This window comes from Tachypleus tridentatus, chromosome 4 (assembly GCF_004210375.1).
Source record: "Tachypleus tridentatus isolate NWPU-2018 chromosome 4, ASM421037v1, whole genome shotgun sequence".
In the NCBI taxonomy this organism is placed as follows: Eukaryota; Metazoa; Arthropoda; class Merostomata; order Xiphosura; family Limulidae; genus Tachypleus; species Tachypleus tridentatus.
In genome coordinates, this window is record NC_134828.1 from 101,945,688 (window position 1) to 101,958,834 (window position 13,147).

At 29.8% G+C, this 13,147-nt stretch overlaps 1 protein-coding gene across 2 annotated transcripts in view; it reads left to right on the top strand.

Moving 5' to 3' along the window:
• The first annotated feature begins 1,532 nt into the window (after positions 1–1,532).
• The window catches only part of LOC143249789 (uncharacterized), a 34,779-nt gene continuing 23,164 nt past the window's right edge, over positions 1,533–13,147 (top strand). The window contains exons 1-3 of one of the 2 annotated variants that reach the window (XM_076500215.1): positions 1,758–2,424; positions 3,391–3,465; positions 10,220–10,285. In XM_076500215.1, the coding sequence (XP_076356330.1) occupies positions 2,408–2,424; positions 3,391–3,465; positions 10,220–10,285 (158 nt within the window). In that variant the 5' untranslated portion in view covers positions 1,758–2,407. Of the gene's footprint in view, positions 1,682–1,757; positions 2,425–3,390; positions 3,466–10,219; positions 10,286–13,147 lie in introns of those variants that run through there. The other variant, XM_076500216.1, reaches the window with a different exon arrangement.

Consider the following 13,147-nt stretch of genomic DNA (forward strand, 5'->3'; position numbering starts at 1 on the left):
CTCGCAACCTGATGATTGTGGGTTTGAATCCCTGCCATCGAATTTGCTCGTCCTTTCAATTGTGAGGGCGTTATAATGTGTAGTCAATCCCATTATCTGCTGCTAAAAGGTAGCTCAAGTGTTGAGAGTGGATAATGTTGACAAGCTCCCTTTCCTCTACTTTGTCACCATACATAATAAATTAGGGATGACAAACGCAAATAACCCTTGTGTAGCTTTGGGTGAAATACAGAAATGAACTAAACCAAAACCAACTATTTACTAAATCACTAAGATATATACATATATGTATATGTTAAAAAGCTGCACAATATCGATCAAATTTCTTTACATCAGTCATAGATTATTCACGTTATGAGAAAAACAATCCTAAAGAGAAATGCAAATAAATCAACTAGCCTCCTCCTTTCATCTACAAAGCAACCTCCTGTCGCGTGGCAAAGACTCCTTTCACTATAAGACTTGTATAATCACCAATAATGTTGTCAGAAAACTGTGTTTTTATAATAAGAGTGATAAACATGTTTTAGGCACAGGAATATTACACAAGCGGGAAAAAACTTAGTTGAAATAGATATTCCCCAGGTTTACTTACAATCTTGAGAAACCGTTGCACACAAGGATAATGCCAAAAAATGGCATTACCCAATGTCTGAAAAGTGAGTTATCATCAAGTATCAAAATACAGGAAAAAAAGAGCAATTTATTCAAGAAAATTCTCAGCAGACAGAAACCACATCAAAAATCAAGCAAAGTAAAGTTCAACAAAAGCTATCACAGATAGCCTTGTTTTTGTTTGTTTGTTTTTTTGGAATTTCGCTCAAAGCTACTCGAGGGCTATCTGTGCTAGCCGTCCCTAATTTAGTAGTGTAAGACTAGAGGGAAGGCAGCTAGTCATCACCACCCACCGCCAACTCTTGGGCTACTCTTTTACCGACGAATAGTGGGATTGACCGTAACATTATACACCCCCACGGCTGGGAGGGCGAGCATGTTTAGCGCGACGCGGGCGCGAACCCGCGACCCTCGGATTACGAGTCGCACGCCTTACGCGCTTGGCCATGCCAGGCCCGACACAGATAGCCCTCGAGCAGCTTTGCGCGAAAATAAAAAACAAACAAACAAACTTTCCTCCTCTACATCTTCCTCTTACTTTTTTTTACCTCCATTCATTTCCGAAACCTCATTTACAACTCAATGTACCCCTCTATCGTCATTTATTTAAAAACCCCAAATGAAGAAGAACCTCAGATTTTATTCCAAAATTCACGATTTTCATTTTATTTTTATTTTGGTAAAGAACTACTGTAACCTGCAATAAAAGCGATTATAATATATATTGTTAATATATATAATTCCATAAAATTAATGTGTATGCATAAAAATTACATTAATGTAGTGGTAGTTTGACGATACGCTTAAAAATAATTGTATCGCTATATTATTAATTTTGTATATATATATTTTAAATTCCTTTTCACTATTATTTATTTATCAGAATTCTTTGTCATGTATTTATGAAATGGCTAGAAGTGCTAATCCGGGCTTTTGACAAGTCTGGTATCTACGCGTTAGAGCTTAAGAATTAGTCTTAAGTTATATATGTGAAATTTCTCCACAGTTTATGTTGACTTAAAACTGTTCCGTCGAATAAAGTACGCAAACATCTGTAAGCTATTGTGTATCCTTTCTGCTGATTTTTTCTTTCAAGTTTTTGTTGTAAGCTTGAAAGAAAAATAATATAAATTGAAATTCTGTAGGACAAAAAATACTGTTAGTATTACTAGGGTTAGTTATGTATATTATAATACCATTACCACACCCATTGTTTTTTCCGAATCTTTGTAATAAAGTTACGGTTTAAACCTCATAACCTAGGAGTATTTACAATTTTAGAGGCGTTCTATATTATAAAAATGTAACCATATAGACAGGAAAATTAGGGAAAAAAAGACCCAAAAATGGAATGCAACGTTTCGTCTGTGTTTAGCTTGTATTGAAATTATATCGGGCAACACTTTAAAAAAATATGATCTAAGTCTGTATTTTAGTTTTACTGGATGCTAGAAATAATACATGTTAATATTGATTCAAGTTGCATCGTTCATTTCTGATAGAAGTTTACCATTAGGGGATGCCTGATTTTGTCCATGTTAATTTAGAATTTAACAAAGCCATCTGTTTTAATATGCGTATTTCTTCATAATGAGTTAACTAATTTTATCTGATTCTAATTACGTTGGTAACCAGCATTAATGCAGTTATGAAGAATGTATTGGTATGATTGGGAATTCTAATAAGCATTCTAGATTTGCATTTGTGGGGATAGAAAAATGCGAGTCAGTTTCTTCATTGGATGCGATACTGTTGGTGCGCTGATTGATTTTAAATACACAAAGTATTTAAAATGATGGAAAGCAGCAGGTGAATTAATATTTGTGTTTGTTGCATTTTTAATGTAAAGTGATTGTGAACTGTGAGACTAGAATTCACCTGCTACATTTATTACTTTTAAGTATTTAACTACAAGCACTTGTTATCAAGGCATTTTTATTTCTATATGAAAAGGCTTTCACATCTCCCTTTTCCCTGGACTTTCTACTGAAAATGTATTTTAAATGTAATAAGGAATGTTGGGTGAGAATTTTTACACAAGTTTGAAATTAGCTTCATAAATAATGTTTGAACTACCAGTGACAGTATACTTGTAGTGCTTTAGAAATAGTTAATGAATGACTGCTAGGATGGTCCTCTGTTGTACTGTTTTACACTGACTGCACATGATAAGTTTTTCTTTCTTAGTTGCATACTCGGTTGAGATGGTATAGCACAATTCAATAATACAGTGATTTAATATTGCATTGTAAGGCATGAAATTATTTCTCTTTATGGAATTCAAACTCAGAAATCAGGTTATTTGGCTAAGATATGAACATTTGGGGAACAGGTAATGGAGACCAAACAAATAATGTACTAAATAGACATTAATAGTATTTGTAGTACCAATATTCTTACATTATATGACTTGAAACATTATAATGTATAGACAAGAAATGGTTTATTCCTTCAAGACTGATATACTTATAGTTAAGAAAAATAAAAATTTAAACCTATACTTCATTTTTCAGGAAATCATTGGCTCCCCCTTAATCTCCTGTAAAGTGTTGACCTCTACTGTTCTTTACAGAAACTCATTCCATAGGTCAATTTATATTAGAAAAATTACAGCTTTACTTTGGCCTCTTCCATCTTTTTAAAATCTTTAATGTGTCTCTTTTGCCCTGTTATCTTTAGCATCTAGCACAAATAAATCAAAAGCCTTTAATTTGTCAATTCCTTATATAATATAATTAACTTATGAAAGACCATATGTTATATTTTTTTCTCCAGAGAAAATAAGGAAACAGAGATCTTAACTATTTGTGAGAATCATCCTAATAGTTCTCTGGAACCTTTCTTACAAGTGTATCCTTTCTAAGATAGCTAGACCCAAACCATACCAAGTATTCTAAATAAGGCCTAACAAGTTATTTATTTTATGAAGATAATTACTTCCTTTGTCTTAAAATGTTTTAAAAACACTGATTTAATGGCTTTATTGGCATCTTAACAAGTGTGCTTTGATCCTGTTTTTCAGTCATGCTGTTGAGTTCTTGTCTTTAACCCATTTGCAACAGGTCATGGGTCAAAGGCCATGTCACTACATTTGTTGACTTCCATTTAAAATATTATTAAACTATTATTTTATGAATTTAAGACAGTAAATTTGGAATCAAATTATAGATTATAATTCAAATTTTATATTATATATGAGTTTCTTAATTTAAAAGTAAATATTAAAAACACCTAAATGTTGATTTTTGTGAGTTAAGTGGTATGTTGAATGCAGTGCTGGTTAGAATTAATGTTTGTGATGTCAAAGTACTAAGTTTATAGTTTTGCACAAATTAGGGACTCAAATTACTAATATTGACAAGCTACAATATAAAATAAGAACCTTGTATCTTGTTATTTTGCTGTGATATGACTTGTATACTGAATCAAACACCATGGTCCTGTTCTCCTCTTTCCATTCTTGAAAACAGTCTCTTATATGCACTCACTTCAATATATGGCATGTGAATAACCACTTGATGGTTTAGAATGCCCTTGCTAGTAGTCTTCTAAGTGATTTTAATCTGTGAAAATACTACCACAGCCTTTCAATCCAAGATTTCAAGGAGGTAGGTTGCTTGTGTTGTCTGCTCCTTGATTTGTACTTTTCTTAGACCTAAATACAATTTAGTTCCTAAGCTTAATAAGTGAAATTCTATAGTATCTGTATAATTCTTTATGATTTTTTTGGTTATTCAACTGTATACGTAAAACCTTAAAAACATTTTAATATCCTTCGTGTGAGAATTTTTAAAAGGCTTAACCACTGAGTTCAGAGGTTATAGCTAGAAGAGATAATTGTTCACTTTAGTTCTTTATTTATTGTTCTATATTTTAAGAAACATAAGTTTAGTAACTTATTTCTAAAAAAATAATCTGTATATGTATATATTGTATAGTAATTGAAATTTATTGTATAATACAAAATACCACTCCTATAAAATATGGCCACGACAAGATCAGTTTATAAATACTAAAGGCCAGTTTTATGTCACTGTATACACAATAAAAGAGCACATGCACCATGTCATTCAAGTTATGTAATATTAGCTATGCACGACTCAAAGGTCAAAATAAATATATAGAGTTATGAGACTTAAGCTACTGAGACTAAATATTTGTTTTTTTCATGTTAAAATCTGTATCTTTAGTCATTCTAGCATGAAAAGAAGCATAATTTATATCCATTTTCTAAATTTTAATGATGGTTATGAGGTTGGACAATTGACAGACATCACATAATTATGGTATAGAAAATAACAAAATATAAAGTCTAACTGAAAAAATGTTAGAATAATAGGAGGTTTTAAAGATTACACATATTTGAGATATTTTCACAAACAAATCTTTAGTAAAAATATTTCATTTAAAAATTTGATTTTCTTGTGTACAAAAATGTGTAATTCTCACTATATGTATCTTCACAAAATTTGGAGACTTTTAATGTATCAAAAGTTATAGTGTAAATACTTGACATGTGCATATATGTACATGAACTTGCATATTTTAACAAGCTCTTTGGGAAAGGGTTAAATGTGAGATCCAAATTATGGTAACCCAGTGTATAATAACTAATTTTATGCTAATTTGTTTGACTTGCAAATTGATGCAAGTCATTCTGTAATACAACAATATCCTTACTATACCTAAAAATATTTAATAATTTAATATCAACACTAAACTTTATTTACTAATTATCCAACAGTATCATTAGTATAAATAAGGAGGCCCTTCACCAGTGACAGAGAAATTATTTTACACTATCCCGTTAAGAACACCTTTTTGCTCACTTTGATACAGCCACTTTACAATTCACTCAAATAGTGTTTTTTCTAATTGATGTTTTTGGTTTTTTTTTAGCTTCATGTGGCACTTTATTAAAAGCTTTTCAAAATGCTTAACTGCTACAAGTCTATACATTTCTATCATCTATATTCTAAATTACAAGTAACTTCTTTAAAAATATAAGATTAGTAAGGGAAAACTTACCTTTGTTGAATCCTGGTCAGCTTTCATTTATAATATAGTATTAACTATATCACTTCATAAAGTGTTTTTAAATTGATCTTTTAAATTTTACTCCCTATAGAATTTAATCTCATTTAAAAATAAAGTAACATTAGTAACTCTTCAATCCACAGATACCTGATCACTATCTATTGACCTGTGAAAAATCTTCAATATCTAATCTTTTTCTTTCTTTAAAACTTTGAGGAAAAACTCTCTGGCCAAGGTGCTTTAAGCATTTTTTATTCTCTGTCTTCATTCTTATCCTCAACTAATTAATCCATTCCAAAATAGAATTTGTCACTGAAATTCCTCGATTTTTTCTTCTCATATGAAAATATTTTTAAAATATGCATGAAATGTTAAAACGTACTAAATGCTATCTAGTTTTGGTTTTAAATTAACTGAAGATAAATTTTGACCTGTAAAGGCTTGAACGTTCAATGGTACTAAATTGGATAATTTACTGGAGTTTATATTTTATTTAAAACATTTACATGCTTTAATATATGTTATATAGAATAGTAACCATGGTTTTATATTTCAAATAAAAAATGCACATCATTCATATGTATCTGATACTACATGCAATATTACTCATTGTGACCAGTTAAAAGAACTACAGCTGGTTTAAGAAAATTTAACAACAACTATTCTAATCAGGTTAAGTCTTTTTAATATGATGTTTTTTGATCAATTAATTACTTATTCAGGAATTCTAGAGGTTATATAAATGAAATTTGAAAACTTTTATATGTAAAAAGTACTTTCAATATGAAAATCTTGATTCGGATTAGTTAGTCTGAATTAGTTTCTGATTGCATAACTTCAGAGACAAATCTTTAGTAAAAATATTGAATTAAAACTCAATTTTCATACAAAATACTTTAATGCTTTCTAAAAAGCTTGCAAAATATCTTGAAGGTAAATTTACTATATTACAAGATAATACACCCACCATCATATTGATATGGTAGCTGTAAAGTTGGTCAGAGTTGCTTCACTTGCATATGGTACACTTGGCATTTAGTATATTTTACTGAAGCAATGCAGCTGCTAAATGTACAACTCTATGTTTTATCATAATGGTCTATTTAAGTACTATGTATAATATTTTGGTGTGTGTGTTTTTCAGTGCAACAATTTTTAAGTATTTGGCATTATAATGTAGCATTAAAAAATAAGAAGGTACCTTTTGGTACATGCCAGTTTGCCCATCCACTACATTAAATATTAAAATCAAAGCCAGGCCTTATCATTAAAATATTTATCAAGCTACTCTTTGGTAGATTATTTAGGCAGAATATTCATAATAAAACTTTGTAGAATGGATGGCAACTGCCCTTTGTGGAGATGCAAGTGTTGCTGTCCATCTTACAAAGTTTCATCATTTATCAAGCTTCCCTTAAAAACTCACTTAACTTAATTGCATGAACCACATTTGAAAGCAACCTATTTCAAAGGCCAACCATCCTGTTAGAAAACTGAAGCTGTCTTAACTGAAGATTACCCTACCCTGCCAAAATGTCCCCTATTCTTACTTCGATTATCATTAAATACAAAATAAATAGATATATCAGCATTTTCAATTCCCTTAACAACCTCAAACAGATCCCCTCTAACTCTCTTTCCAGAAATATGTCACTGACTTTAACATATTCTTGCACAGCAACCTTTCATTTCCATCTCGGATTTATTTGCCCAACTTGCCAAATAATCAAAATCTTTTTCTAAATCAGCAGCATCCTTCTTGCACCCAGCAACACTCAAAGTTTTTGTCACCAGGGAGTTTAAATAATCTGTTGACCATTCCTTCATCATAATCAGCATCATTAATCAAAAGGAGCAAAGGTCCTAACACTGAGTCTTGAAGAACCTCACTTGTGGTTTTAATCCATTTTAACCAGACTTCATTTATTTCATCTGCTTTCTTACATCTGGTCAGTGTTCTATCCAATGAGCCAACCTAGAGAGAGTACTTTTTAAAAAGCCTTTTATTTGGCACTTTGTCAAATGCTTCTAAAAATCCTGAAACACCAAATTCACACCCCACCCTCATTTATGTAATTAAGTAACCTCTTTAAACTGTCAAAAATTTAAGGCAAGAATTTCCTGTAGTGAAACTTTTCATACTTTCCAACAAAATTTTAAACTTTGTCAAATTAATTTGTCAAATAAGACACTGTTATCCTTATTGTTTATAGTGAAACAATTTTGTTATTTATCAGTTTATTTGTAGACAATCAGTGTAGGTTACTGCATATTTCAAAAATAAGCATAATGGTTACTGCATGGTGGTATTTACTCAACATTTGTGATTTATTTGCCAAGTAAGAAATATCCAAATATTTTTTAAAACACTGTGGTAATAAAATGTGTAAATAAAAATTATTGTAATATGCATGAATAGTGACTATTGGAAAATGTCAATATTATGAAGCCAAGATTGATTTGAAAATTATTTAAAAAAATTAATTAAAAGAGTAAAGTTAATACTAATGATTGACAAACTTATAAAGGTAGTTTACTCTTTTGGTGATGAGAGATGGGGTGTGTACTAATTGATTAAGGGATCCATTGTGTAACATGTACCACTGATTACCCAAATGTACTACCTTTGAATACATTCAATTTAACAATAGCATCCAGTAAATAATGACTTGAGTCAGAATATTTTCTACTGGCTACCATCCTTTCTTGTGTAACGTGGTTTATATGATTTGTTTCTCAGTTTAATAATGACTTGAGTCAGAATATTTTCTACTGGCTACCATCCTTTCTTGTGTAACTTGGTTTATATGATTTGTTTCTCAGTAAATAATGACTTGAGTCAGAATATTTTCTACTGGCTACCATCCTTTCTTGTGTAACTTGGTTTATATGATTTGTTTCTCAGTAAATAATGACTTGAGTCAGAATATTTTCTACTGGCTACCATCCTTTCTTGTGTAACTTGGTTTATATGATTTGTTTCTCAGTAAATAATGACTTGAGTCAGAATATTTTCTACTGGCTACCATCCTTTCTTGTGTAACTTGGTTTATATGATTTGTTTCTACAGAAGAAATATCAGTAGCTTTCAAACAAATTTCCTCATAATTATTGTAGTTTTCTGCAGAAGCTACATCTAATTATAGTCCTACAAAACCATAAATAAATTCTTTCATCATTTTGTTCATACTAATTGATATTTAAAGTATAAAATTTGTTCTGTCTAATGTTATTGATACTTTTTAGTTGTTTTCAAAGCAAAGTTTTATGAGTGTATTTGTATTTGAAATCATACTGAGGTAATGAAAAGATAAAAAGGAAGAAAATCATATGAAACTTGATAGATTCTTAGCAGTTATAAACCTTTGCTTTAGGATGGGCAAATTTCTAAAAGATAATGCATTGTTTACAGGTAAGACTCCTCAGAACCATATATAAATACTATTTTGAATTTTTTTTCTTTTGCAGATTACAAAACATACATTCTGGATTTTTTTTAATTAAAAATAAAATTGTTCAAATAGTTAACATCATAGTTTTACTTATTTTAAAATTTCCTATGTAGTTGTACACTTGACCTTTAAAGGTGTTCAGTGATCACAATGAGGTCAGTATCTCCATGATTCAGGTTAGTTTTAGTATTTCATAGAATGCTCAGAATCAGTAAAATTGCTGAGATCTTGTAAAAACCAGAGAGAGCATTTAAAAGTATGGTCATCTTCAGCTGAAACCTTGCTGTTAGCATCTTTTATGGGCCTAATACCATTGTAACATTTGTCCCATATTTTCTTTGTTTTAGGCTAATTAGATATTACCTTCCATGTTTTTCATCTATTTTAGAGATCTGTCTTGCATCATCTTTTAACTTCTCTCACTTTGTAATAATAAATCTTGTTCATAGTCTCAGAATTGTCTTTTTGAAAATAAGAAACTAAAAGTTTGTATTTATCTCAAGATGTAGCAGTATATCAAATGTAATTTTGTAGCAGTTACTCTCCACCAAATGTTTCTGTTGTCAGTATTTCATAAATACTGGTCATGGTGTTTCAAAAGTTAACTGTCTGGCACAGACAGATGCTACTATTGGCCTGACTGTCCTCAAAATGTTCTTGAGGAGCAACTATAATTAAAGCAGTGCAGTTAATAGTTTTGGGCTTTTATTATTTTATAGTGAAAGGTCTGAGTTAATTCTATACAGAAGTGATAAAAACTATTCAACATTATTTTTATTTTTTTTGTTCAGTATGAATGGTTTAATTGTTTGATTGTTGGTAGTATTTTTTGTTACTATCTTTGTCTTTCCTCATGGCTTTAATGTATCGTTTAGGTACTCGGCAAGAACTCCAAAGCATCATCTTAAAACCAGGAAAAAGGGTGGGAAAAATTCAAAACAGTATGAATATAACAACCAAATTTATTTACATTTTAAAAGAATTATATGATTCTTATAAAGTAATATGAATTAGTAGGTGAACAGTACAAATCTTTGTTACAATCAGTAGTTTAATTTAAAGTAATTACCACTAATGTACATGTGTTTTTAAAGATCTCCTTGACACAATTTCAGCACCATGGCATCTACTATGGGAAAGATTGTTCTGAAGAACTCAACAAAAATGACGCTTAATGAACGGTGAGAGACCAAGGAGTCGGTGGAATAACATTATGAATTTCTTCTAAAATTACTTATTTTACAATGAAAGTTTTAGTTGTTTGTTTACTACCTTTATATGCATTCTTTATTTAAAAGCATAAGCATCTTTTTATGTATTAGTACAATCAAATTTGAACTTGCAGTATGCTGAGATATATGATGTGTTTCTAATGTTGAGATTGCTGAAAGTAGTGTACACTTAAGTATCCTAAAAAGAAAGTGCTGAAATTTCAAAATGTTTGCATTATTTTAAACTGATTATTCTCAAGTTTGTATTATTTTACCTTGTTCATGTTAAAGTGAACATTATTTTGGCAGTTTGTTCAGTACCATAAGAGATGATCTTTCTACTAATTTTTAATTCTTGTAAGTGAATAGTTGCTTTATTTCACAGTTTATATTTCTTTAATGTCTAATTAAAAAGAACTTAAAGAATCTAAAATGACAGAAATAATTACCATTGATAATTAAATCATGTATTTGTTCTCTTAATTTTTTTTAAGTGGCTTGAAACAGTACTTATGCTAATTAGTGGATTATGAAATGTTTTTCAAAACAACTGGATCATAAAAGAAAGAGGAGAATAATAAATATAAAAAATATGATTAAACTAAATACAATTCCTACAAATATTATTTGTATTAGACATACAGGTTAACCTAAACCTATCTCGTTACAGACGAATGTAGATGCCATTTCTGACAAACGTTCTTAAAAATTGCGAAATAAATTGTGGAATAAAAAGTATTTGTTAGCTTTGACAATGTACTTGATTGTTTTGAAACTTTCACAAGTAATGTGTATTTTGTAATAGATATTTTATAATTGGGTTCTTATTTTTACTATAAACTATAGACCAGTTCTTATGTGTACACATGTAAATATTTAGCAGTAGCATAATAGTAAATATTGCATTTTTACATGCTTTCTTCCAAATTAAACTAGGATAAGAACAAAAATGCGACGGTTTCCGTATTGTTTGTATGATTGAATAACTTTTGACTTGTTGAGATCACTTCATATTTAGGTATTCTTGATTTCTTTTTGGACTATAATTTATATTAGGGAGTGATAGGGTCTCGTCCAGGAATTTTGTGTTAGATTGGTTATCTCTTACTTGAGAAAACTGTAGTGTCTGAATTTTTATAATTGCATTTTGGAATTTCAAACAGTAATGTTTGTACCTTCACTACTTTCGCTCAGTATAAAAATATTTTGCAAATTAAGTTGCATATTTTGTATGTTGCCATAAAAATTTGTATTTAGTAAATGAGATTTTCAAGTGTGTATAAATTAGTACAAACTTCTATAGTTCAGAGATTTTGGATCCTAAGAAAGCCATAATGTTTTGTTTTTATTGGGGGGGGGACTTCCTAATTTCTCTGTCTGTTATCAAACACTGAAATCTGAAAAGCAAATAAGAGTTTGTTATATGTTTTACTTTAAATATCTGTTTAATCAGTTCAGTCTTTCTAATTATTATCTTCAAATTGTCATTAGCATACTTCAAAAATGAATACTTGTAGAAATCCTTCCATATTTCTCTTAATGTGTGTGAAATGTGCAGTGTTAAATGCAATAGACTGATTTATAGGAAAAGCTATTGAGTTTATATGCTCTGTTTGTTTGTGCAAAAAAGGGTAAGTTGCTTGTGCAGTTGGAAGAAAGTACTACAAGAAAATCCTAAATGTTACAAAATTCTTAAATTTACTTCCGAAATAATTAAAAAACAAATTTGGCAAAAAAGTGCTTGAAAGCTTGTGAAGAAAACTGAGTTTTAAAGTAAATGAGTGGAACAATAATACATGTTAATGGGGTTGTTGAAGCAGTAACTGAAATTAAAATATCATTAGCTTTAAATTTGGAAACACTAAATTGAAATTGAATTGTTAACTGCAATTTTAGGATAAATTACTAATTTTACTTAACTACAGAATTGAGAAAAGCAAAGAGTTTTAAATTTCACAAATATTTCAGTTATTAAATTTGTTTCATCAGTTATAATTACCAGTGGTTTCAAGTATTAATTTTGCTTATTCTTAAGAGAATCAGAAGAACAGAATTAGTTCAGCATTATAGGTTACAAAACTGATAGTTGTAACACTAGAAGTGCAATGTTTACTTGCAAAAAACATTACATTTTGCAAATATTTGTGGATAATAATATTCAAAGTATGAATATATGTGAATACAAAATTTGTTGATGTGAATTTCAGCATAGCTTTTTTATAAATTGAATTTTACCTGTAATGGGGACTTGAAGTAGAAATGTGAAATTAACAATAGATTTCTTATTATGTGGATTTTTTTTTTTTTTTAATATTAGCTGGGAAGAGGAGGGAATATATTGAGTGTATATTGTTGATTCAAAGACATAGGGGACAACCATTCAATTTTTTGTTGGTTGAAAAGAGTAATATATTTTAATGTCTCTGAAAACTGAAAATTGTTTTTACATTAAACAGTTTTCTTACTCTTATAAATATCAGTTTTTGAAGTACTTTCTACATTGGATTGATTGCATTGCTCTTATGTAATATTCTCAATGTTCATTTAGGAATGGGGAGACATATTTCAGTTTTAACACCAGTTACTAAAGAAAGTATAAATATTACTTATTAATGTGATGCTGTTTTATGTTGAAAAAAAAATCATCAGCCTTTATATTTGGTACTGTACATGAAATGCAAGTACTGAGACACTGATTGTTTAGTGGGTAAGGATGTCAAGAAAGAGATGAGCCTACAGTTGCACCACTGTTCTAAGACAAATGCTAATTCTTAGGCCTTAAGTTCTCAGCAGTGAATTCTCCAGTGTAAGTAGTACTGTAGAAACATGGAT